The 26,717-nt window shown below is 33.9% G+C and overlaps 2 protein-coding genes across 9 annotated transcripts; both read left to right on the top strand.

The window, feature by feature from the left end:
* Window positions 1–11,667: 11,667 nt before the first annotated feature.
* On the top strand, window positions 11,668–13,507 carry LOC115954480 (major latex allergen Hev b 5-like). The gene is made up of 2 exons (XM_031072339.1): window positions 11,668–11,804; window positions 12,585–13,507. Exons 1-2 carry the CDS (start codon window positions 11,790–11,792, stop codon window positions 13,113–13,115), a joined length of 546 nt encoding a protein of 181 aa, XP_030928199.1. The 5' UTR covers window positions 11,668–11,789; the 3' UTR covers window positions 13,116–13,507.
* Window positions 13,508–16,788: 3,281 nt separating this feature from the next.
* On the top strand, window positions 16,789–26,362 carry LOC115957743. 8 transcript variants are annotated; one of them, XM_031076064.1, is made up of 6 exons: window positions 16,793–17,166; window positions 17,897–17,978; window positions 18,978–19,136; window positions 19,376–19,445; window positions 25,827–25,927; window positions 26,024–26,362. In XM_031076064.1, the coding sequence occupies exons 1-5, from the start codon at window positions 16,972–16,974 to the stop codon at window positions 25,897–25,899; spliced, it is 579 nt and encodes a 192-aa protein (XP_030931924.1). In that variant the 5' UTR covers window positions 16,793–16,971; the 3' UTR covers window positions 25,900–25,927; window positions 26,024–26,362. The 8 variants fall into 8 exon arrangements, 7 of the variants coding, with proteins under 7 accessions (XP_030931920.1, XP_030931922.1, XP_030931921.1 ...); XM_031076063.1 differs by having other exon boundaries at window positions 26,039–26,361; XM_031076060.1 differs by lacking the exons at window positions 25,827–25,927; window positions 26,024–26,362 and adding an exon at window positions 22,843–23,743 and having other exon boundaries at window positions 16,789–17,166.
* Window positions 26,363–26,717: the final 355 nt, after the last annotated feature.

Below are 26,717 nucleotides of genomic sequence, written 5' to 3'. Positions count from 1 at the left end.
TCCACGGCTTAAACACCATAGAATGTTAAGGCCAATAAAGGTGTAAGGAAAGGGGTGGAACGCCCCAGCATTTAGTCGTATAAGAGGGCTATTCATTTGGTAGGGGATATGTCCTCGGACGGCTATTTCTCACACGGCATCAAGCCTTCAGTTCTCTCCTCGGTTAGTTCCGGGTGAGTACTATTTTTTACGGGTCGGCCTTATTGTGCCAAGCACTTCTATTAAAGCTATGGCGACATCATTTTATTATCAAATATTTTGGTCTTAGTTGTCATTGATTTAGATGCTATATTATTGTGCCGAGCAGCGCTTGCAAATTTATGAAAACATAGAGACATAACATGCGAAATAAGGTAGACAACAATTTTTATTAATATAAAAAAAATCATTACAACATACAAAAAGGGGCTCAAACGAGCCTATACAAAATGTAAACTGCCTAAGCAACCATTACATCTGTAGTACAAAAAAGTAAACTGTCAAGCGTCTTTTAAACTCGTCTTCAAAGTTTCTCCAATCTCTGCCTCATTGCTGCTCATACTGAGAGAGGGACTCACTTTAAAAAAGAAAATGAATGAAGAAGAAGGAAATAGTAAGGAAGAAATCAATGACGAAGATGAGGGGGATGAATAAAGAAGATGGAGGACATGAGTAAAGAAGGAGGAGAAGAAGAGAGAGATGAAGAGACAAAGAGAGGAACAAAAGATAGAAAAGAAACAGCACCAGGGCGGAACTGGTGCTGGGAAGACAATAAGAAGAGGGAGGGGAAGGGCACCAAGGAGCAAAAGAGGGAGAAGCAGAAGCACTTAGCCCCTGCCTCCGCCCTGACTCCTAACACGCCGGTGCCATATTAGGTACGCTCGTGAGGAGCCGGATGGTAACGATCTTGGGTGTTCTCGACTCAGTCACGTCGAAAGTTTGACGTGACGAGTCCCTGCTTCGGATTTTGACTGAAAGAAGGATGAGGTTGATTTTGAGTCTTCGCCATCCTTGTCCCGATCGAGCCATGATAAGCTTTATCGGAATGTGGCGTTTTTGGGAGGGGTGGGACTTTTGCATCCCTTGTTGTTATGGTAAAGTATTTTACGATTAAGTGTATAAACCGGCGAGTAAATCGAATCTTAAGGGAGGCTAAGTATTCCAGAGTCGCAGGAGGATGAAAAGGGATTTTTGGTAAAAACAATCACCTCCTCCTGTCCTACTTATACAGAGGGCGGAGCGGAGGGCATTTAATAAGTTCAGATCTCCAAAGGAATCAGCAAACCCAAACACGCCGGTTCCGCTTCTCCACCCCATCAAAATAAACCGTCGAATTAAAGTAGTCTCGTAAATAGTGATTATTCAAAGCGCGTTTTGAATACCCCAAGCGATAAGAATGCATCAAGCGCGAAATTAAAAACTATCTCGTAGAACGGTGAATCTCTTGGGCATATGAGGAACCGCCAGCATGTTTAATAGGCTGAATAGATTGGGCCACAGGAGAGGTTTGGCATCACCAAAACCCCCCTTTCCAACCAAGAGGTAGGACAGCCGGGTTTTGAGGTGCTATTGTGGGGCCCAAACGATTTACGGGCCGGGCCCATTTACCTGGGGAAAATCCAAAGGCCCAAGCCGAGGAGGGCTATGGCCCAAACTCGACCAAATAGCCTATGGACATCGCCGAGGACGGCTCAGTCCTCGGCAGACCCAAAGTTCCCCCTCTGAAAGGAGGGCAGAAACGGTATAGGACCGAAACCAGGACAAAAGATCTAAAATATCCAGGGAAAGCTGCTGTTATTGCCATTTAATGCTCTGAACCTGACAGAGCCGCATTCTTTGGCTTTTACAACCATCCCCAACGACTTTGGGGGATAGGCTGATGGGACAAGTATCAATTTTGGAAAGATTGACCCTATACGTGGACGAAGGACAATGGACGCAGGCGAATATAAAAGGAAAAAGAAGTAACCTAAAAGGGAGTTGGGAAAAATGGCCAGAAACCAGGGCCTCCCAGCCCACCTCCAGGAGAAAGACTCCAGGGGTGTAGGAAAGCTTAAGTTCATACGAACACCGCGAAAAACCCACCGCCTATCGAACAAGGCCTAGCCTTCCAAACCCACGCTCTACAAATGATATTGTTAGGGGCCTTTTCACGTGCGAACCCGACACTGTTACGGTCCGTCACGAATCGCGTCCTTACATAATTTATTAGGGTAAAAAGAGATTTGGACTAAAATCAATCAGATTCAAAACATTTCAAAACTGACAAACTTGGTCCCTTAAACACTAACAAATAGTTAAAAATTTTGTCTATATTAGCAATAGTTTGATTGGCCTTCATATAAGTTAGTTGTAATGCCATTTATTAATAAAATGGTCAAAATAGAGAGAGTCAGAGTGATAAACAGCTAGCGTTACACACCATTTGTGTTTAAAGACCAAATTAATCAATTTAAAAATGTCTTAGACCAGATTAGTATTTTACCCCATTTATTATTCACCCAAATTTTAGTGAGAAAAAAATCAATATCGGAAGAAAGAAAGATGCTGACAAATATATAATATATATTTTTAAGTTGAAGCGAGAGCAAATGACTCACTGGTGGCTCTACGTAGAGCCTAGGGTGGTCATAGGATTGTCCTGACTAGGAAAAAAATTAATTATTATATGTAAATTTTAAAAAATTTATGATTTTTTATCCTTAAAAAATATTTGGGACCACCCTAAATTTTTTTAGGCTCAACATAATTACACTTTGGACAAAATTTATCAACAAACTTGGTTGTAAATTAAGGCTACAGCTCTACTTATTATTATTTTTTAATTGGATCTGAATTCTAGAAAATCCACCATTGGATTACATTTTCTTCTTAAATCCTCCGTACTCGCAAAATTTTAAAAAGATCAAATATTAATAACTATGTTATCACTCAAATCTTTAAATTTTGAATTTTTGTTGTATGGAATTATACATAAAAAATAAGTTTATAGATTAAATAGTTCTAATTGACATAAAATTTGACATATGTTTTAAGAACATAAAGAACATAAAATTTAACATTTAAATTTTCAAAATATATAACCATGTTAATTTGTTTAGTGAGAGGCTACAACTTAATTTGTAGTCAAATTTTTTTTTAAAATTTTGATCCCTTTAACAATATATTAGGTCCTTACAAACAAAGAGAAAAAGCTCAAGAAAATTTTTATGGAACTAAAACTTTGAAAAAGATGTAATTTGCAACATTGATAATGAAACTATCAGGGGATTCTAGCATTTTACCCTTAATTTTTTAAAAAATTGGCAATATACCCCTGTTTCCAAACTATTCAGGTGCGTGCCCCTATTTCAAAACTCGATTACCTTAAAATCGAGTTTCAATGAAAAACTCGATTGGTTTAAAATGGAGTTATGCTCGATCAAACTTTTTAAAAAAAAAAAAATATATATATATATATATATATATATTGCATAGAACTCTATTTTATGGAGATCGAGTTCCAAAACGCCACTATAGGGCTTTAAAACGCCACTATAGGGTTCCCTCAACCTGCCACGGGACAATCACACTTAGAAAAAAATTTGCAGGAAAACGCTGTTATAGGGTTTTAAAACGTCAATATAGGGCTTAAAAACGCTACTATAGGGCTTCCTTAACTTGCCATGGGACAATCGCACTTATTAAAAAAAATTGCTTAAAAACGCCGCTATAGGGCTTAAAAACGCCACTATAGGGCACCCTGAACCTTGTATGGGGTGATTACACTAAATTTTTTTTTGTATGGAACTCGATTTCCAGGAAGTCGAGTTCCGTGCAATCTTTTTTTTTTTTTCTAAGTTTGATCGGGCATAACTCGATTTTCTACAAATCGAGTATTTAAGTAAAACTCGATTTTAAGGTAGTCGAGTATCGAAACAGGGATACGCCCCTATATAGTTTGAAAATAGGGACATATTGCCAAATTTTTAAAAAATTAAGGATAAAATACCAAAATGTCCGAAACTATCAGGTAAAGATTTCAAAATAAGAAAATTTAAAAAGGATATCATAAAACTTTATAGGTGTGTATGTTTATTTTATTTTATTATTATTATTATGGTCAATATATAAAGTTCTATTTTTATTAAATTTTGAATAATTTAAGTTTTTTTTAGAAGCTTTCGTGTAGCCGCCACTGAAATGACTAATGAGAAGGAAGATGAGGGAAAGCTTGTCATAGTTGAGTCATTAGCAAACTTGATCCTCCTCCACTAGTAGCTCAAATGAAACAATCATCCATGGCGTTGAACAAAAACAACTGGTTCCAAAAAAAGCCACAAAGACTTTTGAAAGATGAGATGATTTTGATGTGCCACGAGCAACCTTACTCTCCAATCTGTCAAAAGTTTTATGATTCAATCACTTGGCCCTACACATTTTAACCCAATCAATCACATCCAACAAAGACACTTAAGACAACTGCCCACCACGTGGTCGGTGATGTGCCTGACATATGTCGCTCTCTTATTGGCACAAGCACACTGCAGGGCAGATGTGGATCTCTTGTGGGCTCCATTTTGGTGGGCCAGTGCCACCGCCCCAGGCGTCTCCAACCCAAACCCCAAAAAGTCATTCTCGCCAACCAAACAGTGACTTTTAAAATTTTTAAAAATAAAAAATAATAACTTTATCAACTTTTCTATAACTAAAAATTATTTTTTTTTCACAATTTGATAGATTGAGAGTATGAGTGGTATATAATTATTTTCAGTAAAATTCACCACTTTTTTTAATCACTCACAAAAAAAACATCACAATTTATGTCAGTTTGATATAGTAGATGACTAAAAAATTTAGGACAACCACTTTCACATCAATAATACTACAAAGACACTTCTTTTAATACTTGATTACACAATTTATTGATTTGTGACTTTGTAAATAATTAACCGAAACATAAATTAATTTAATGTAAAATTGAGTAATATGACGAATAATACTACAAATATAAACTATTTTATAATATTTTTACAAAATATTGATATGACCAATTTTTAATTGGTTTTCATCTATATCCACTATTAAATCACTTTTTTATTTATCAATAATTACTCACCATATTAACAATTTATAAAAATTTTGTATAAAATTTTATATTTCTAATATTATTCGTAATATAATTAGGTGAATCCCGAGAATTATGGTTCACCAATTATATATTTTGGTGCCAGTCACATGGATCACCTTAGAAGTTTGACAACTTTCTCTAACTTTTACCCAAATGACTATGAGGATTTGAATGGAACGGCACGTAGTACAGCATCAGCATGTAAATCAATCATGGCCTACACGTAACACAGTACACACGAATCCGAGGCAGGGCCTGCTGGCGTACGGAGCTTTCAGCTACTAGTAGTCTAGTTGTTTGCTTATTGAGATCTACAATATCATCAGATTGGTCGTACCTAGATTTTTATTTTATGTAAATGTGATGAGTCAAAAAAAAAAAAAAAAAAAGATTTTATTATATGTACGTAAATGTGAGCCCTATGAATATAAGGCTCACTTGAATGATAATTATGTTATATATATTCGTTGTACAATATAAATTTCATATACAAATAGGGGTATTTATTTATTTAAGCAAATTTTTAAGTCTTCATTTTTGGTTATTGAGTTTACATTGCCTTTGAGTAATAGGCCTTGAAGGGATTGGTTTAACTGATGTAATTTGTTTAGGAATGCACAATAAAAAACAGCCAGTTTAGTTACAGTTTTAAGCACAAAAAGAAAAAAAGATGAGAAGCATTGGTTACCTCGATCATTTCGTGGGTTAAGATGTCATACCATCACTATATAAACTTCGATTATCAAAATTGTGTAGTCAAAAAAAAAAAAAAAATCGTCTTCAAACTAATTAAATTTTAAAGTTAAAGCTTATTACAGCGTATCATCTAATTTACAAAACACAAATGAAGAAAACAACATAAAATATTTTTTTGTGAACGATAGGATTAGACCAAGAAGGTAACGAATATGAAAAAAAAAAAAATTAATGATATGCTTTCTTTCTACTTCAAACACTATCGACTATGAAAAATAATTAATGATATGCTTTCTTTCTAGTTTAAACAGTCTTTTTGAGTTTATAAAAGAATAAAATGAAATGTAATGTTCCATAAAAAAAAAAAATGAAATGTGATAGATACATCATAAAGAAATGAAATAGAATATCATCTATTTTTTATAGTATGTATGCGAATTTTTAAAATGAAAAATGTAAATAAATAAATAAAAGAAATCTCACTGCTATTACCTTCCCCTTTTATTCTTCATGTTTGAAAATTAGTATAAAATCAATATTTCAGTTCGTATATGACCATCAAAAGAATAAGAGTTTCACTCATTTTAAGAATACCTGTTTAAAGCATCCATATTGGTGGAGCCATATTTTTTAACTTTTAGCAGCTTAAAAAACTACTTTATCTATTTTAACACTTTACTTTACAATTCACCAAATATTAATGATTCTATTTTAGCAACCACTTCATTTAAATAATATATACATATATATATATATATATTTTTTTTTAATTCTTCATCACTTTTTCTCTTCCTCTCTTCTTTGAAGCAATAACAACCCACGGCCAGCCACCACAACCCACGGCCATAAACTCATTGTCCCAAAAACAATTCCATATCAAACCCACCAAAAATCACTACAACTATAAATTTTTTTTTTTTTTAAAAACAACCACTTCAAACCCACCACCACCGACCACCACCACATCATAACCTAGCGACCCAAACCCCTCACCCAGTGACACACCGAGCCAACCACACACACCCAGTGACCCACCGACCCAACCACACAAACCCGATCAATGATCAACGACATGACCCACACTACAACAACCCATCACCACAACTCGATCAACATCAACCCAACCCATAGTTTGATTCACAACAACCAAAAGAAACAGCAAGTGGAGGAAGAGATGAGTCGGTGACAACTTGGGGCTTGGGTCGGCGGTGAGTGGAGGAAGAGATGGGTTGTCGTCTAGGCAGGGGGGTTGGGGTCAGAGAGGAGTGGAGGAAGAAAGAAAAAAAAATGAAAGGCAGAAGAGAAGGGCTGTAGCTTGGGGCTTGGGTCGGCGACGAGTGGAGGAAGAGAGAAAAAAAAATAAAGGGGAGAGGGTGAGACTGAATTGAAGGGAGAGCGAGGCAATGAGAAGAAAAATGAAACATGAAAAAAAAAAAAAAAAAAGAGAGAGAGATAAAAATAAAGGAAATAAATATTATTTAATTGGAGAGAGCAAATAAAATAAAATATATTGGTTTAACATTTGAGCTACAGTGCACTGCCATAAGTGGCAGTTCACTGTAGCTCAAGAGTTAAAAATTTAGCTATGGCTTCACTAATGTAGTCCTATTTTTGTTATTTTGGTTGTTAAATTTGGCAATTTAGCACCACCAATTCTAATGCTCGGAGAGAATGAAATAGCATGAGCATTCTTTCATGCCATTCATTGATTCTCATCACTTTTCCTTCTTTTCCAAATGGATCGTCTAAATTTTCATAATAAGTTTGTCATTTACATTGCGCTTTTTTGTTTCATTGTAAAATGTTTTATGAAAAATATTTTCAACATTTTGCCGTGTTTGTTTTATTGTAAAATTTAGTCAAATTTAAAAATGTTTTCTGTTGACTGTAAAATCCTTTGTAAAATGTTTTACCATTCAAAACTTGGTAAAATATTAAAAAAAAAACACACAGTAGCTCTCCTCCCAATCTAGTGATTGTGTCGCTGGTGTAGGAGCTCCAATGAAGTGGCTCCTATCTAGTGGCTAGTGTCAACGGTTTAGTCGTTAGAGTTGTTGGTCAGGTCACCAAGCCTCCAGCATCTGTGGCTTTGATGATTGAGCTACCTATTTTGGCAGTTTGCACTTGAAAAAATGTATATATTACACCAAATACATGAAAATTTTTTTTTGAAATTTTTTTTATATATAATATTTTACATTTTATTTTATTTATTTATTTTTTTTATAGTAAAATAAATAAAGCAATAGTTATTTACTAGTGCATAATCATAATTGGAAAAAATAAATGTTTATCTTGTCTTGTATATTTATATACACATCCCTTACTATCCTTGATAGGTCCATTAACTCAAATTGATTGCAAATAATTTTTAAAAAAAAAAAAAATTCATAAAAGATTTCAAATAACATTGAGCATTAGCATTGGGAAACTCCAATTCTACTCTATTTTACTATTCCAAAAAGCTACTTTATCATTATACTATCCCATTTTACAATATCTTCAACATCCCAAAACTCTATTTTTATTAAAATATTATTTTTTAATCTTTCTTTATTATTTCTTTCCAACCGGCACTTTTTTTCAGACTTGGTTTTCCTGGACTTTCCAACAGTCATTTTTTTCCTCTCTTTCTCCCTCAACCTCTAGCACCGGTTTAACACACAGAGCCACACACACATACCCATGATACACCGATCAACCTATCCAAACCCATTACCACACACACAAAGCCACACACACACACAAACACAAACACAAACCATCAAACCATCAACAAAGCCACACACACAAACACAAACACAAACCATCAAACCATCAACAAAGCCACACACACACACAAACCATCAAACTAGTTAGAGCCAACAACGGCCACCACACCCACCACCCAAGCCACTGATCAGCAAACCCAAACCACCGATCAGAGACCTACGCTGCTAATTTGAAACCCACTGGAGCAAACCCATTAAAAAAAAATCATCATCGGAGCCACCATTGGAGCTACCGATGATCAACCCAACCGATCAACAGATCCACCATTTCAAACCCACCATCAATCGATCTCAACCCACCGATCCAAACCCAACTCGCCAATCCACGATGAGAGATGAGAGAGAGGTCATGTGAAGCTTCGTCGATTCACGACTAGCAACCTACTTCAGCCACAACCCAACCACGACCCAAACACCGGACCCAACCATGACCAACGACCCAAACACCGGACCTAACCACGACCCACAACCCCTTTAAGCACCGGTCACAGCCAAAAAAAAAAACACAACCACTACAGTGACCCACGCCAAAAACCACAACCACCACTGACCCACGCTATCACCCACAGCCAAAAAAAGAAAAGAAAAGCAACCATAGAACCTGTCGGATCGTAACCCACAAGAAAAAAATGAGCCATTGTGATGTGTGATGTTGATGTTGGGAGGAGAATGGTGTTTGGTTCTAAAGAGAGGAGAGAGTAGATTGAGAAACAGAGAAGGAAAAGAGAGAAGAGAACTGAAATAATGAGATAGTGGAGAGAGAAATTTCGGGGGGAAAAAGTGAATAAAATATTATTTTTTTTAGAATACTGCTACAGTACAATTTTAACTTTAGAATTGTATTATAGCAGTATTGCAAAAAAATTTGCAATAGTTGGGTTTACCATTCTCTGATGCAAAACATTTTGAGACTTAAAATGCCAAATTGTCCTTAGAGTTGACATTAGCATTCCAATGCCAATGCTTTACAATGCAAACGTATTTTTTACTTATTAAATTTGCTTTTTCTCTCTTTTTTTTTTTTTTTGAAAAAAAACTTATAATATAGTTTTATTTATCAAACCTTCTCTCTCACAACATATATGGATCCTATATGAATTTTACATGCTATGCTATGAGAGAATAGTTTCATTTATACTCTCTCAAAATGGATTTACTCCTCCCCATCGAGAAAACATTTCCAAAGTATAATTTTGGCTCACCTACAATTCAGCCACAAAAAAAGATTATTGAAAAGTGGGTCATGAGTCATGCGGATCGAAATCCGTCGTATATCCCATGGGCCCACCAGCTTTTGATCAGATCAAAGTAAGGTGGTTCCCCAGATGAGGCACAGGGTGATGGACCGTATATCGTGCCACGTCAGTATTTTATTCGTTTCTTTCAAGTAAATTATACCCATTGGTTATGTGGGACCCAACACTTTGACACCGGCCTAAAAAAAAAAAGATACTCGATTCCCTTTTGTAGTTTTTGGATTTTGTTAGGCATGCATTTTTTTTTTTTTTTGGATGGGAGTTAGGCATGCATTGATTTGTCAAACTTTGCCTATTTTTGCTGGGATGAAGGGGTTCAAATACAAAACCTATAAATTCAGCTAATATTCAAAAGTAGGATAAAATTGCTTTATTTCTATTTTACGTAGTTAATAGAATTGCCTTTGCTCTCAAAAAAACTTAGAAATAGATAACCGATGTGAAAAGAAGGATTGGTAGATAGAAATATTAATTCCTATTATTATATAAAAATACAAAAAAATTATGAACAAACTAAGTACATGCATGTATGACTTCAATACTATGTTAATTGTTTGAGTATCTATTTCTAATTTAAGAACAAAACTGTACCTTAAGGTAATCCTAAAAAGTAGAGTCACAAAAAGAGAGAGATTAAAATAAAAAACAAAATCATATGTTAAAAGATGATATGTTGAAGTGACAAAATTTGGTACTATCACCTCAAGCAGAACTTTTAATTTGATATTAGTGGATGAGTAGAGCAATACACCAATTTATGCCAATAATCCTTGTACTAAATGACATTTTCTTTTCCTTTAAGCAGAGGATGGTGGATAAATTAAAAAGAGTTATGAATGTACCTAATGTGAGAGGAAAAAAGAAAAAGAAAAAGAAAAAGGAAAGCAATGTCCTATGCCTAGTAATCAGGAAAAGGGGGGACAAAGTAGGGGAATGCATGAGATACATAGTTATGAAACTCACTTGAGGAATAGTAAGTGAATAGTTATATAGTTCAAAAGTTTTTAGATGAAGTTATACCAAAAGAGTTTGAGTTAGTTCAATAACCTAAAGGGTAAAGGCCTAGAGAATAATTTGAGGTACATAATTTTGGAACTCACTTAGAGAATAATAAGTGAATAGTTATTTGGTTGAAAAAGGTTTTAGACAAATAAAGTTATACAAAAAAAGATTTGAGTTAGGTTAATAGGCTAATGGGTTGATGATATTCTATCTCCTATATGAATTTTGTGTCTGAGGTTTGATTGCCCACAATTTTAGACTAATCTAGTAAAAAAAAAAGGAAAACTTTGAATTAGTTTCAAAATTAAGTATGATTGAAGGAAAAAATGTTGATGCTTTTAACTGTAACAATACGTATGGCAAAATATATTTTCCATTTGCTAAGAAGAATAAATTTTGAGGTCTTAAGAGTCTAGCATATTTGCTGTATGGTATAGAATTGATGAGTAGAATGAATGGTACCATAGTTGGAATTGATAGGTGGATAAAAAGGCTAGTGAAAAGGAAAACGAATGGTTAGCCTTTAACATGAGTGAATGATAGTAAGGTCACCTACAATGCGGACTGCACAAAGCACAGGAGCACACAGCCAAAAGAAAGATGATGGTTTAGATAGAAAATGGCCTCCATTATAGTGCCCTTTCCAATAAAAAATATTACAAATTGATATTTTTAAAAATAGTACAACCTCATTTCTATACTTTACTTTAGCATTATTACCAAACATGCTTGTATTCTTGAATTCAGTGAGATGAGGTGTCACAATCCCAAGATTCTTCAAGTGCATTCACTTTCTCTTTCTCCCTCTTTTCTCAACTTGATGCCTGAACTTGCTCTATATAAACCACTCTTCTTGATCATTTTTTTCATCTCAAGCGTTCTTTCTTCTTCTCTCTACCACTTCTTGTTCTAAAGCTAACTTGCTTCTGTTTATCATATTATTAGTAGTTCAGTTACACTTTCCTTGGAGTTCAAATGGCCTCTGTTGAGGTAATATCTCAACTTGTAGTTAAGCTTTTTCATTGACTCTGAGGATTCATATGGAATCCACTTGTGCTTATGTAACTGCTTAGTTAGTCCATCTACTCTTTTGTGATATGGCTTTCTAAAGAGTTACAAATAAAAATTGAAGCCATATGGTTTTTCCACTTTGAGACACCAATCTGCTTATGGTGATAAGTTCATCACTACATTGATTCTGATCGCTATCTGTTATTGAGACTTCTTTATTGATTTCATAAAACAGTATTCATGATAATTACATGTTTTTAGACCATCAATTTATGGACAGCCAATTTGGTTTTTCTTGAAAACCAGTTCTATTAATGCAGAGAAAAAAAAATATTATTTACTAGGAATAAGGAATATATATATATATATATATATATAGTAGCTCATATGGTTATATGCAACATCATTATATGTGATCTGTTTCAACTTTCAAGCTTAATGTAAAAAAGTGAAACGTTAGAAGTGGGACAATGAATTCTATTTGTGTGTAAGAGTTTAGAAGCTATATATCTTAAAACACTGCCACATGAATTTTCTCTATATATAGGTGCTACTTTAAGAAGCCTATATTAGGTTATAATAAATTGCTAAACTATTACTAGTAGGGAGCTTATGACAAAAGCCAAGTACTTCAACAAAACACACACACATACATATGCCACCTTTATATATACTTCTTGATAGCCATCTCTAGATTCAAGATAAACCTCCTAAATAGCATTTCACAAGTTAATAATTCACTGAGTATTGGTTCTACAGGTTGTATCAGCAAAGACAGCTCTTCCAAGTGAGGCAACTGAGGAATCAATCAAGGTACAGGAGACTAAGACAACAGAGGAGGTAGTGACTGCACCACCTGCACCAGAGCCAACCAAAGAAGAGCCAGCAAAGGAAGCAGAAGAGACTGTGGCTAAAGTGTCTGAGGCAGTCGTGGCCCCAGAACCTGAACCTGAAGCCCCAGCCAAAGTTGAGACTAAAGAGGTAGTAGAAGAGGCCAAGGTTGTGACTGAGGAGGAGCCAAAAGTAGTTGAGAAAACTGAAGAGGAGGAGGCCCCCAAGGAAGTACCTGAGGCTGTTGTTGAAGACACAAAAGAAGCTACTACTGATGAAGCCCCTGTAGCACCAGAACCAGAACCAAAGCCAGAAGCAGAAGCAGAAGCAGAAGCAGAAGCAAAACCAGCACCAGAAACTGAAGTTCCAAAAGAGGAGGCTGTTAAGGAAGAAGAAAAGAAGGCAGTTGAAACTGAGGAGAAAGTTGATACAGAAGTCCCTGTGGAGAAGGCTGAGTAATAAGGCCAATGATGACTTGTGAGCATTGGCCAAAGTTTGTGAGTTGTGACTTTGTCTTAGTGGGTATCTTTAGATTGCATTGTCAAGTACTTCAATGAGGCTCTTCTCTTGCTGTTTAGTGGTCTAATAAGGATGACTTAGGTATGGATGTATGACCCACTTGGATCTCACAAATACCCACTTGCCACGTGGCTGACATGCATCGGCTCCTGTAGCTAGCTAGGAGAAAAATGTTTGACGGATGATCAAGTTTGCTACGTGGGGAGTGTGGTTGTGGGTTCCAAGCAGGGTGATGAATCCTATTTATATATATGTAAGGTTTATGTATGTTCATTACAAGATGCAATTGGTTTGAATAAAATTATATGATAATTACTACTTTCTTTGTATGATATTTTTCTTCCAAATCTTACACATCTAGTTTTGCTTCTTTTTTTTAGCGTTGATTTAGGAATAACTTATTTAACTTTTTGTTGATTTAAAAAAAAAAAAAAAAGTTCTAAAAAACTGTAAAAATATTTTCAGTAAAAAATTAAATAAATTGTTCTCGAACAAAACTTAGTTGCATCATTTTCTTTCCAAGCAACGGTGAAGTCTTAATCTCAAAATTTTTTGGGTGGATTAGATCCTTCACAGTCATCAATTTAACAAAATATATAAATATAGATAAACATATACACGTATTTATATAAATGGTAAACTATGTATTTGATCCATACCTTTTATACCATATTTCAATTTTGTTCCCCTAACCTTTTAAATATGTTAATTTGGTTTCTATCCTTTTAGTGTCATATCATTTTAGTTCATGTCGTAATATTTTGGATGAAAATTGCTAATATGACAAATGACCAAAATAAAGTTTTAGTTTATTCTTATATTAACAGAAACTAATTTTTTATTTTGGCTATTAGACATGTTATCAATTTTCATCTAAAAGATAATGGTAAAGACAAAATTGACATGGTATTGAAAGATTAAGGATAAAATTGAAAGATTATGGATTAAATTGAAATATAGTGTATAGGATAAAAATAAAAAATGTAGTCTACCCTTATATATCATTGATGTTGTATTGTGATCTTGATTTGGGCTCAAGAGTTAATTGGAATGGTTGTCAACTTGTGGATGAAATATGGGTTGCACATGGATGCAGCAAATGCAACATGTGATACCTTGAGACTTTTGCCAGATTAGGAGTTAATAATTACTAGTCTATGGAGTACAGAGTTCGTACATCGGTTTTAATATATAAGGTCTGGTCAGGGCACACATTAGTTATCTATTTTTGAAAATATTTTATGGAGAATTAAAAAAACTGTCAAAAAAAATTGTTAACTTTTTTATTTTTTCATAAAAAGTTTCCTAAAATAGTTTACTAATAAATGTTTTAAGAGCACATGTTAGTATCAACAACATTTATTATTTTATCAACTCTCAATAAAATGTTTTTAAAAATAGTTTTTAAACCAATACCCTAAGAGTATTGGTTAACATTTCCCACATTGATGTGCTAGCTCATCAGTGCTTGTACAATCGCCTAGACAATTAGGCCTAGGTATTTGATGCGGGATGTGGAAGCATCAAAAGTAGAACATCATCATAAGAATTGCCATTGTGCTACAGCGGAACACGTCTACTTCTAGAAAACAAGAAACAAAATACGTTTGTTTTTGAAAATAACGTCAAATCTACGAGAGTTTCTTCAATCCATAAGGGTTCTTGAATCCACAAGGAGAAAGGGTTTGTACAATCGACGTTAAAAGTAGAACACGTTTACTTCTAGAAAACAAAAAACAAAATACGTTTGTTTTTGAAAATAACGTCGAATCCACGAGAGTTCCTTATATCCATAAGGGTTCTTGAATCCACAAGGAGAAAGGGTTTAAAATCCACCAGAAAATAAAAAGATAAAAGTTTAAATTTTATTGACTAAATAATTGTTAAAAAACGTGTACAGACTTAAGGGTTTATTTAAGGGCTTTGTAAAACTTGACAAAAAAAAAAAAAAAAATTCTAAAATAATTCCTAATTGATACCTAACCATAACAAGAACCAAATTTGACCTAAAAAGTATTAAAAGCGCCTAAAAATAAGGAAATAATAACCCTAAATTTAAAATAACGAAAATTACAAATTAAATACCAAAATTAATACCTATAAAAAAAAAAATTATAATAATTAAATTGTAACTTTTGTCCTACATCAACATTGGGCCCTTATTTGTCCCAATTATGTTTTTAAAGGTTTTAACTTTTAAGGTCCATTAAAGAAACAAAAGACCCTAGACTTGATTTTTTTTTTTTTAACCAAAATTATAAAATGATAACTAAGTTTTTTAAAAAGGAAAAAAATTTCAATGTTGCATTCTTTCCCCATTTTCAAGAAGGCTTTAAAATATTGAACCAATAAAAATCCAACACAATTAAAATTTTAAATTATTTTATAACAACAAATTATTATGAATTTGTTATGAATCTACGAATAATAATTTAAAATCAGTTACTTAAACAATTGGTAAAGGAGATATTAATAAAACTTAAATTCAAAAACTATATTACTAATTTTGTATCTCAACCAAAAAAAAAAAAAAAGAAAAAAGAAAAGAAAGAAAGTTGAATACATAATATTTAAATATTATAAAATTAACTAAAATTTATCGCAGTAGGTCCCAAAATGTATTGAGTTAGCCCTTTAGCAAGTCACTATGTATTACTTCTTTATACTTTATATGCGTGTTATGACTAGTTATGTCATATTTTGACAGAAAAAATAAAGCAAAATCATAATGTCACAAATTTTATTAACTTATTTTCATTGATGTAATGTGATGAGTGCATTATCAAAGTGGTGTTAATAATAATTTTACATGAAAGTGTTATTAGTCTAATAACAATTTGTCTAATAGCAATTTGGCAACTTGATAACTTGTGAAAATTTTGATGCTTTTAACTAGTTAAAAAAAAATATTTGCGATAGTTTTGGAAGTGATAATACCAACATAACATCAAAATAAAGAAAAGAAAAACCAGTCATCATCATAAGTGACACCAAAGACCTTGTTATTTGATTTTTATACTCTTTTTTTGCTTTTGCGTCTTCTACAAAAGATTCTTTACCTTGAGAGAAAATTGTGATATGTCACAAGGCATGACCCCCCTGCTCTAATTTGAAGACAAAGCATCATTTGATAAAAATCCAAGTTGGTATGTAACTTAGAAAGTGACCTATACCGAATTCCATGCCATGATTGTGTGAATTTCAATTTCAACTGAGCTCATGCTTGCTTCAAACTCAAACATGATCCAAATTCTAATTTGTAGTCTGTGCTTTGTCTTGCGTTATATGTCAGCCTGCAGTATCTCTCTTCATCAAATTAGATTATTCTAGAATCATGAAGCCCCTGCGATGTGGTTTGCCTCGGTGGTTAAGGGGTGCATCAAAACAAATTGTAAACCCAATCTTCCCAAGTTTGACACTTAACTCGGGTTTTATTTGAACTCAACCGATGCATGGGTCTGTGCATTCAAGACTTATTAGTCGATGTCATCAAAAGAAAATTTAAAATTATTCCCCACTTGAAAGTTGAAACTTGTGTCAAAAATTAAGGATAAGTACGGTTAATATACATACCCTATTACATTCACAATTTTTTTTTTTTGGGAACTGAATCATGTTTTTATCCCAAAAGCCCAAGCAAGCTTTGCGAAAGAAACTATCCATGTTTACTTTAGCCCAATACAGAGGTACATACACAAGCAGAATCCGTTGGGCTAACATATGCTGCCCAATCTTTCAAATGTAAATGTAAAGAGAGTTCAACTGCCCCAACGTTTCAATTTCTGGCAAAGCAAAAATGGCTATGGTCTCACTGTTAACAAAATCTGCAATAACAAAAGGCAGAGACGAAGTGTATGTAATGGCAGTGCCTCTAAGGGCCACAAAAGGACCAGCCCAGTTGCTTATGTCTACTGCTTACTCTCTCAATCTATGGGATTTGCACCATTTTATGGTCCTCGTTAAACCCTCCTCACCACCTCCTCCTTCTCAGGTTCTTCTATCCTCTCCAATTCCCACCTTATTTTTTATTTTCTTTCTGTTAAGGTGGTAAAAATAATGAATTTTTCCTGGCTATCTGGGCCTTTCATTTCACGGGTGTTTGTTATATCAACTGCAATTTTGTTTTATTTTTTGTGATGGGTTATAGGAATTATGTGGCTCTGAGGCTCTCCTATCCAATCATTACATGTGCATGTACACATGGGCTTCTGATATAATAATTGTTAATTTTATTTATTTTTTCACTTGTGATAGCAATCATAACATCCCCTTCTTATATGAGTGCATGATTTGAAGTTTAAATATAACTCTAATCCTGCAAAGATCGAATTTTTAGCTTCATTATATTTTTCTAACATTAAGAAAGTTTCTTCCACCCCCCCCCCCCCCCACCCCCGCACAATGACATGATAATGATATCCATTTTCTTAACTTCAACCCTGGAATTCCTTTTAAAGAGCATATATTAAGATATATCACTAATTTTCAGAAGCATTCTTATTCTTATTATATATATATATATGGGAAAAAGCTGGCTTCCTCTTGTATAAGTTGGATTTACAAAAGGCATAGTCCCAGAGGATAATAGGTTCAGGGTTTCCATAATTTTTAGTGGACTGAGATTTTCTTAGCAGGTTAGTCTGTTTTAGGGCTAGAATTTTCAATCTGTTTGCATATTGCAATCTAGAAGTTCTAATCAGATTGATTTTTTTTTTCTTCAGGCTTTGGTTTTTGATTTTCAACCTAAAGATCCTGAAAATATATATGTTGCTCTTGATGTCATAGCTGGTAGATCAGTACCTGGTGAGTTTTTTATATTCTTCCAGATATTTCATCCCTGAATAGTTCTTGTCAATATATGAAATTCTCTTTTATTAGATTTTGTGTAATTTAAGTTTATTAATGACTACCTTGGAAAAAATTCTTGGAGTTGCCACTAAGTTAACAAGTTTATATATGAATTTGGAATATGAAACTTCATCAGATTTGAAATTTTTGTAGCATGCATGATGCAAATTTCAATATACAAAAAGGTGAAGAACACTCGTTGTCTAATCTTTGTGGCTGAAATCCTGTAACTATGTCTGGTCCTATTGGTCCATCGGACTTGTCAAAAGTAATACTCCAAAACTAGGTCAAGGAAGCCTCAATCTACTCTTTAGTCTGTTTTTCCTCAAGTAATTGGTTTTTAGAACTTGTTGATGCAGTACAAATTTCTCAAGCGATTTAAAAATAAACACAAGAACAGAAAAATAAAAATAGACTTAGGGATCAGCACCCAGCCATAGAAAACAAAACCTAGGAATCAGCACCAAGGGTTGCCTAGAATAAGTACCAAGCTATTGAAGTGCATCACTAGTTCTTGTCAAATGCTATCCATAATCATCTTACTATTTATTTATTTATTTTTAAATTTTGTTTTCTGTTGTCCAATCAAATTCGAGATTACCTAAGAGAATTTGAAAGTTGCTAACTATTAATATGATGTTGATCAGAAGATGCTCCTTTCTAATTATTGCAAGTTTCTACCAATTTGTCCCTCTGACTAACTGATATCATCAACTGAGCTCCAAGGATTTTGTTATATTTCCTAAAGAAAATTGCTCCCGTTTGGGTTCTCAACACACACGCACACATCTTCTTGCTATGTATGCCAAATACATTATGGTGTAAATAAAACTTAACTTGTCCCTTGCTGAAGTTTAAGTCAAAATCGAAGAGAAGTTTGGAGGTAGTTTCTACAATTTGACATTGGTCTTTCAATTCCTGAATGCTAAAATTTAATATGTCCCCTACTGTTAGGAGTTCTTCTTGTGAGGAAGTTGAGAGAACTACCAAGAAGCAAATGCTGGTATGTTGGATCTCCCAATGTTGATGCCATAGATGTAGCATGTGAATTCAACAAAAGCTGGAAAACTGATTTGAGGGTTGGCCACCATGACTGTCGAGATTATACCAATGGTAATAATTGATTTGTTATTTTAATATGTTTATGTGTGTGTGTCACTGTGTTCCTTTTTACAATATGCAATTGGGCTATCAGGAAGACCACTACGTCTGTATAAATAAGTGGTTGAGTTTAGAATCACATCAGCATATTGGTTTAAGTTTAGATCATTCATTGAGATCTTAACTCTCTGTACTTTTCAACTCGTACCTTATATTTTTCATCATATTAATCTACTTTTGTCACTTGGAAGGCTTGATCGAATATCTCACTGGCCAAAAGGATGTGTTGGAGTGCTTGAGAAGAAGCAATGGTGGTCTGGGGTAAACTATCAACTTTCTTGGCTATTTTACCATAAACAACGTTCCATCATTTCTTTGAGAATGTATAGCACACAAACCTGTACCATGTTCCTTCATAACATATATCCAGTCTCTCATTTCTTGTAGATATTTTGTGAAGTGTTATAGAGAAGTGTACTTAGACAGATAAACAACTCTATTTTAAAAATCAGCTATAGGACGAAAGGAAACATTAAAATTATGTAGAAAAGAAACTCTTCCTCACCCCACTCCCCACCAAAGCAAAAAAAAATCTATATCTGATTAGAAATTGACTTTGTCCTACAGAATGGTGGCATTCTTCATCATACTTAAAACTTCTGTTGCTTAAGAATGCTGCACCATGAGACCAATGCTTTGGTTAAGTATGCTGTACCATGAGGGTAAGCATTGTTGCCATGGGCTATTGGTATTACATTTTCCAGTTATGAGATGATAGATACTAGAGAACTGTTGTTAAATACATGCAAAAAAGAAAAGAAATTGTAAGCACCACAACAACACAATATTTAACGAGGTTTGGTAAACTTTATGCCTACATCCACTGGCAACGCCAACCAAAATCTATTATCAATTATAAGGATTACAACCGCCCTCACAAAGTCTCACTAAATTTTCACAAAAGCTAACCTAAATCATAATATGGGTGCCCTCACACTAACACGCTAGACAAAGATTAATCTTTAATTCTCTCACAAGACCAAGTTTGGTCTTCTTACTCTCACCCACTAGATGAGGCTACACCACCACTCTATTTATAGGGATTTACACACCTCCCTACTTCTTTTGTTTTCATTGTGGGACTAATATTCCTAATTGGATTCATGCTATTATCAATGTGGGACTAACACTAATAATTATAGGGTTAATACACCTCTTTGTTGGGTTTCAAGTGATAGTTTAGCGATAATGACATTCTTTGTGTTGCCCCATGTCTATGGTTTGAGCCTTACCTCCCCCATTCCCCACTATCTACCTATAAAAAGGAAATTACATCTCCTTTTTATTCTTTAATTGAAGTTGAATTCCAAAACCTACAAAGAAACATCCAAATTTATCGTTTCATGGGCTTGATTTTAACAAGAAACTTAGCAAGAGAGCGTACAAGTTGAGCATGATAGTCACTGCATTTATCATAAAATTAAGAGCTGTTAAGAAATTAAAAAGGAAAAAACAAACCAAAAGCACCCACAATTTGAGCCTTCATAGTCAAAATTTAAAAAACATTCTTCTTGTAAATGACATCAACTAATTAATAAGATTATTGTGCCCATAACACCTACTGTCTTGTCTCCTTTCTTGAGTGATAAAATACATGTATTCTTAAAATTTCTAAAAGAATTCATGCCTACTATTTTCTCTCCTTTTTTTTTTTCTCTTCTTCTTTTTTATTGGCATTGCATGCTTTTATTGGATATTGATCATTATTGTCTGAATAGGCACTTATACTAAATACAGCTATTTTATTACCATTAGAGCATGATTGTTTCAAAATTTGAGATTTGGTCAAATATTTTGATAATTCGATAGTTAGGGAAAGGGTTATTTGTAAAGTTGATGTTTTTGTTGGAAACACTAGAAAGTAATAGTTGAGATACAAAGCTCTCAGCGTTTGAGATTTGATCATACTAATTGTGTTCTTTACATAAAACACCTTCTAATTCAAAAATCCTAGAGATTTGGAATTATTAGCAGCAATTGTAGCTTAAATTTCTATGAAACAAAGTAATATCACTCCAACTCCTGTAGTAACTTTAATCAAACTAACAATTGGGAGATGGTGAATGCAAAAACAGATGAAGTGGCATTTCATCAAAAGGATCTGAAAAGGAAAATAGATTACTGAAAGAAGAAAGAACAACTCAAGTTACTCTACCTATACATCAGATTTTCGTCTGATAACAAAAAGGGAAATACCCCAAAAGCAATAAAGAGCAGTTACAAAATTGACCACCATTTTCTACTCTATTTTTTATCTCCCTGACGATACCCTCCTCAGAATTAATCCTCCCTTGATAAAATGTTGACCGCAATGATAGCATGCATAAAAGGGATTTCAAACTTTTTCCCTTCAATTGAGATTCACCCAATGATATTTAGGATTTTTTATTAAATCCTATGATACCAAGAGTTTTCCAAATCCTTTTTGAGAAAGAGAATTTAAAAAAAAAAAAAAAAAGTTTTCCAAATCCTTTTTGAGAAAGAGCAATAAAAAATAAAAAAGTGGTTTCTGCTCTCTATCCTCGACTTGTAGAGAACAAGTTGAGTATCCATAACAATGCCCCAAATCATCAATCGATCTTTAGTTGTGAGTGTATTATGAATAGCTCAAAGAAAGCATGTCTAGGGATTGTTTTAGAGAACCATAATAGCTTCCACCAACTCGGCTTGTCTTCCCTCCCAATCACCACCAAGCTTAACTTGCTTTGAATGGGTACCAAGTCCTCTGACCTAGCAGGATACCAAATCCAAGAACCATACTTGTCTAATCTTGTATGATTGTATCTAATTAACTAATTCCTTCTTGATTCTTTATATGATTAAAAGAATTACACACCTATAGTGCACATTTGGAACTAAGGCCTTACTGAATTGATAGGTTTGACATGAGGAACTGCTTGGAAATAATACGGAAAGTCACCAAGATTTATTTTCTTGGTCATCTTCTTGTTTGTGTCATATAAAAAGAGGCTCTGTTTTGCATATTCAATCAAAACCTTGCTGTTTGACAGGAGGAATAGAGGCCGAATAGATCCTAATGATAGACTTCCAGAGTTGATGGTGAATTCTTTAGTCCAAGACCCCTGTATTCCATAGTTCTTCATCAACCAAATATCAATATTGTTTTTATCAGTATGAACAGTCAAAGATAGACACCCTCCTAATAATAGCAAATGGCTTTGTAGCATATCAAATCTACAATTTGGGCTTGGAATCTGATAAAATCCTTCATTTTCCAAGTTGAAGGATATAATGAGTTGTGAGTGGCTTACCTTGGCTTGGCCTAACCAATGAAGAGCTCCATTAACCAATGCCTCACTAGGTTGCATCTGAAGCAAGAAGGGGTTATTTCTTTTAGTTCTCCAGGCATATGTTCCCAGAGTAAACACCACAATAGTTTGGTCTAAAGATAGTTCAAAACGTCCAAAATCATAGCTTACACATTCTTGTTCAACAATTCTCACCACCTTGTATTCCTTGGTTCTTGGATGGAAGCCAAACCCATATGCCACCTTGAATTCCTTAAAGAAGGTGGGAGAATTTGGCAAATTTGTCAACTTAGCCGCAAGAATATTGTAAATGCAACCTTTGTTATGCATCATGATGTTATCAGATTCAATATAGGACAAGAACAGCAAACCATTGCAGTTTACGATAGAGTTAAACTTGTGATTTTGCAGCGGCACGTTGATATCCATGATATCCTTCCAGTGTTCATCGGGGTCGCTGAGATGACTACAACTATTGACAATAAAAATATGGTCGTGTGGTGAACAAGAAGAAGAGCAATGGAGGATGAGGCACAAGTTGTTTTGGAAATCATGAAAGGCTTTTTGCAAGTAAGGGAAATGAGGATGCTTCAGCAATGCATGCCAGGACTTGGATACACGCTTGCAGTAGATGAGGGAGACAAACGGCAGTCTTGAAAAGATGTTTAGAGAGATCTCTAGTGGGAGAGAATCCATTATGAGAGAGAGAGATATTGTGATTTTAGGATTAAATTAGAGGTTCTTAGGGTTTAAAGGCTTTAAGAGAAAGAACTGAGATTTGAGAATTTTAGGGTTTAAGTGTGTTGTCCAAGCACCTCTTAAAAAAAATAGGGTTTAAGCGTGATGGCCAAGCATAGGGCTCTATTCTCTCTGCATGGCCTTTTTTCTAAGCATACAAATTAAGGGACTTCTATGTATGCTAACCTCACGCCACATAAATAAATTAAAATAAAATAAAAAGATTAATTCTATTCAAGAAAAAGTTCTATCTTACGTCAAACCCTTTGATCAAGGCTTCCTTAAGGGTTTATATTTATTTATTATTTAAGAAACACACACAAGGAAGAGGGAATAGAAGCTTATAGTATATTAAGTTAAATAACTTAGCTTGAATTTCTTTTATACATAAGATAAGAACCCCCAATCTCGGAACTTATATTTATAAAAAGAACAAAACAGTAACAAAACAACTTAAAAACTCAGAAATTGAACATTCAACAAATAATTTTTGTACTAATACACTATCAAAACATAACATGATTTCCCATAAAAAAAAAAAAAAAAAAAAAATCATAACATGTTTTCTACTATCTACTGCTACTAGGACATTCCATTGATTTGATACTTTCAAGCTTCAACAAGAGGAATTGCTTTGAATGAAGGGGGAAGGTTGTCAATTTTTATCTTGCATAGCCTCTTCGTGTTTGCATCATAAGAAAACAAAGCAAATTTGTAATACTCGGTCAAAATCTTGCGATTTTGCAGTAGAGTATAGGCCGAATAGGTCCACTTAATGGAATCTCAGGTTCAATGGAGTATTCTTTAATCCAAGACTCCACACCGTAATTCTTTATTGACCATACGTCAATCTTATTTAGTTTAGTATAATCAATCGCAGAGACATCCTCTAAGAACTAGTAAGTGGCAATCATGCCCGTCTAGGCTGCAATTTGGACTCGGAATCTCACAAAATTCTTCGTCCTTTTAAATCGAATGAAGCTATAATTGTTGAACCATTTTGCTTATCTTGGCCTAATTAATGAAGAGCTCCATCAACCAAAGCTTTATGTTTACGCACAGGGTGTTAGAATTATGTGTCCTCAAAAACAATACTATGCATTTTTTATTTGATAATAAAATTTTATTTTCACATATATAATTTTTATAGGTATATTTCATTGTTTAAATGTGGCATGTGATGTCGCTTCTGTTGAAAAATCATATTAATGGTTAAGGAACCAAAGACAGGGAGTAATGATTTTTTATAGATTATTAAATTGTTCTAAGCTGTGGATATTAATTGAATATTACTGAATCCTACACTTGTTGTACTGCTATATGATAGGATGATTTACTCCATCATTGAGGTATTGATTTTAAGCAGACAAGTGGGTGTAATGTAACAAGTACATATACTGAATCGGATTCGATCAAGAATAACTTATGGAGTGATCACTATTAATTAAAAGGTTTTTCTATCACAATTTTTCTATTGTCCTTAAACATGAGAGGTTTGTGTATATTTATTTATTATGCACATAATTTTGATAATGTCAACTGGTGATGCCAATTTTAAAAGCTATATACAGACACGTTGGATTATGTGAGTAATGAGTAAAATAGATAAATGCTCAACAATGAATCCACCGGTCTCTAAAGAAGATAGTATATTCAGTTGATTTTCATATTGAAGTTAGACTTAAAACAAAACTGGTCGGTGACATTTTTCAAAAATGTTTTTCCTATATATAATATTGTGTGTATATAAATAAATAAATGTATATATATATATATATATATATATATATTTAAAGAGTTTTTTCAAAGATATTTTGGAGTCTAATAGCAATTATGAAATCAAGAAATTAAGGGTTACATAAGCTAGGGACATGACAGAGATATTAATCCAATCCTAGTGACTTGTGGGAATACAATGTGATGGAAGGACATAGATATAAAATTGTAAGTAATGAGACCTCATTTGTAATTCTCTAATATTCAGGAGTCAATTGCAATTTGTTGATGGACATTATTGCAATCCGTAGAAGTTCAAATATTTTCTTGATATGGTTGAGTAAATTAAAGAATAATTTTGAAAGAGTTTCAAGATAAGTCAATAACATTTAAAAAAGTTATTGATTAATCCTACAGCTAAAGATTAGGATCCCTAAGGATTCCACGTCCAATCTCTCTCTTGGGTTTTTAGAAGTCTTAAATAAATAAAAAGGTTTAAAAATATATATATATATATATATATATATATATATTTATATCACATTAGTTGTTGGCCATCAAAACTATTGAGTAATACTGTACGCAATTTTGTTCTATTTAGAATCTATGGTTGTGTGGTACAACGATCTTTAAATGAAAATATAAATTTTGTTTTATATTGCTTCTGCAAATACTATCACAGGGTTGCATCCGAAGCAAGAACCTTGATTCTCCGTGTATGCAAGGTTTTCAAACACGAACTAGACCGTACGGTCCGACCGGAAAACCCGCGAACCTCTCTGTTTTATGGTTTTTTTAGCTTTAAGAACCATTCTATGGAAAAAAAACAGGTACCCGTGGGAATCGTGGTCGGACCGTACGGTTCTGAGAACCGCAGTTTGACCGGTTTTTGAGGTTTGGATGGTTTTTTTTGTTTTAGCTTTTCCGGTGAATTTTGGCCAACACACCAGAATGAAGTTATGATCAGATCTAGAAGAAATGAAAGAACATGAAGAAGAACAAAGATTGGAAGGATTTCAGGTAATTAGATAACAGACCAGATCAAAAACCAAGCTTTCTTTATCAAATATAAGAAAAATGAGGATTGTTTTGCAATTTTTCTCACCCTAAACTTAGATCTAACGCTTGCAGTACCCCATCAGCCTCAGATCTGTTCATCTTGGCCTCACTTTGGCGGCGATGACGATGGTGACTAGCAGTGCACAGCAGTACCAATGTTCATTGAGTTAGCAAAACGAAGCTGAATGCCTCACCTGAGAGAGAGCCTGAGAGATATTTGAAAATAAGTGGTTACTAATGGAAAGAGACATAGATAGTACTGATGGGAAGAGAGCTGAAATTTTATAAAATTTTGAAGTGAGAAGTTAACTCAGGTTACCGTGTGTGGTGCAAAGAAACTGACAAAAACTACTTGGAACATGTGAAAATTTTAGAAAGACACGCTACTATTTAATTCTAGAGTAGTTCTGGTGACACAACTATTGGCACAACTTTGTGCACAACTCGTCCACGTGGCGAGTTGTGGTTGGTGAAGGGGTGATGGTGGGTCACCCCTCCACCAATCACAATTCGCCATGTGGACGAGTTGTGCACAAAGTTGTGCCAATAATTGTGTCACCAGAATTTTCCTTAATTCTAATTCCTTTGGTTTTATCAACCATTACTTCTTATACTTTTTAAATATTTTTTTACCAAACACCGAATAGTGAACACATACCCCAATGTATTATCATTTAGGACTTCTATGTATTATATATATATATATATTCTTTTTTTTTTTTTCATTTTCTCTGCAATTTATGAGCTTAAC

The sequence above is a fragment of the Quercus lobata genome, chromosome 8 (assembly GCF_001633185.2).
Source record: "Quercus lobata isolate SW786 chromosome 8, ValleyOak3.0 Primary Assembly, whole genome shotgun sequence".
Lineage (NCBI taxonomy): Eukaryota > Viridiplantae > Streptophyta > Magnoliopsida > Fagales > Fagaceae > Quercus > Quercus lobata.
Note: the sequence above shows the minus strand (reverse complement) of the source record. Positions and strands in the feature narration are given on the sequence as shown.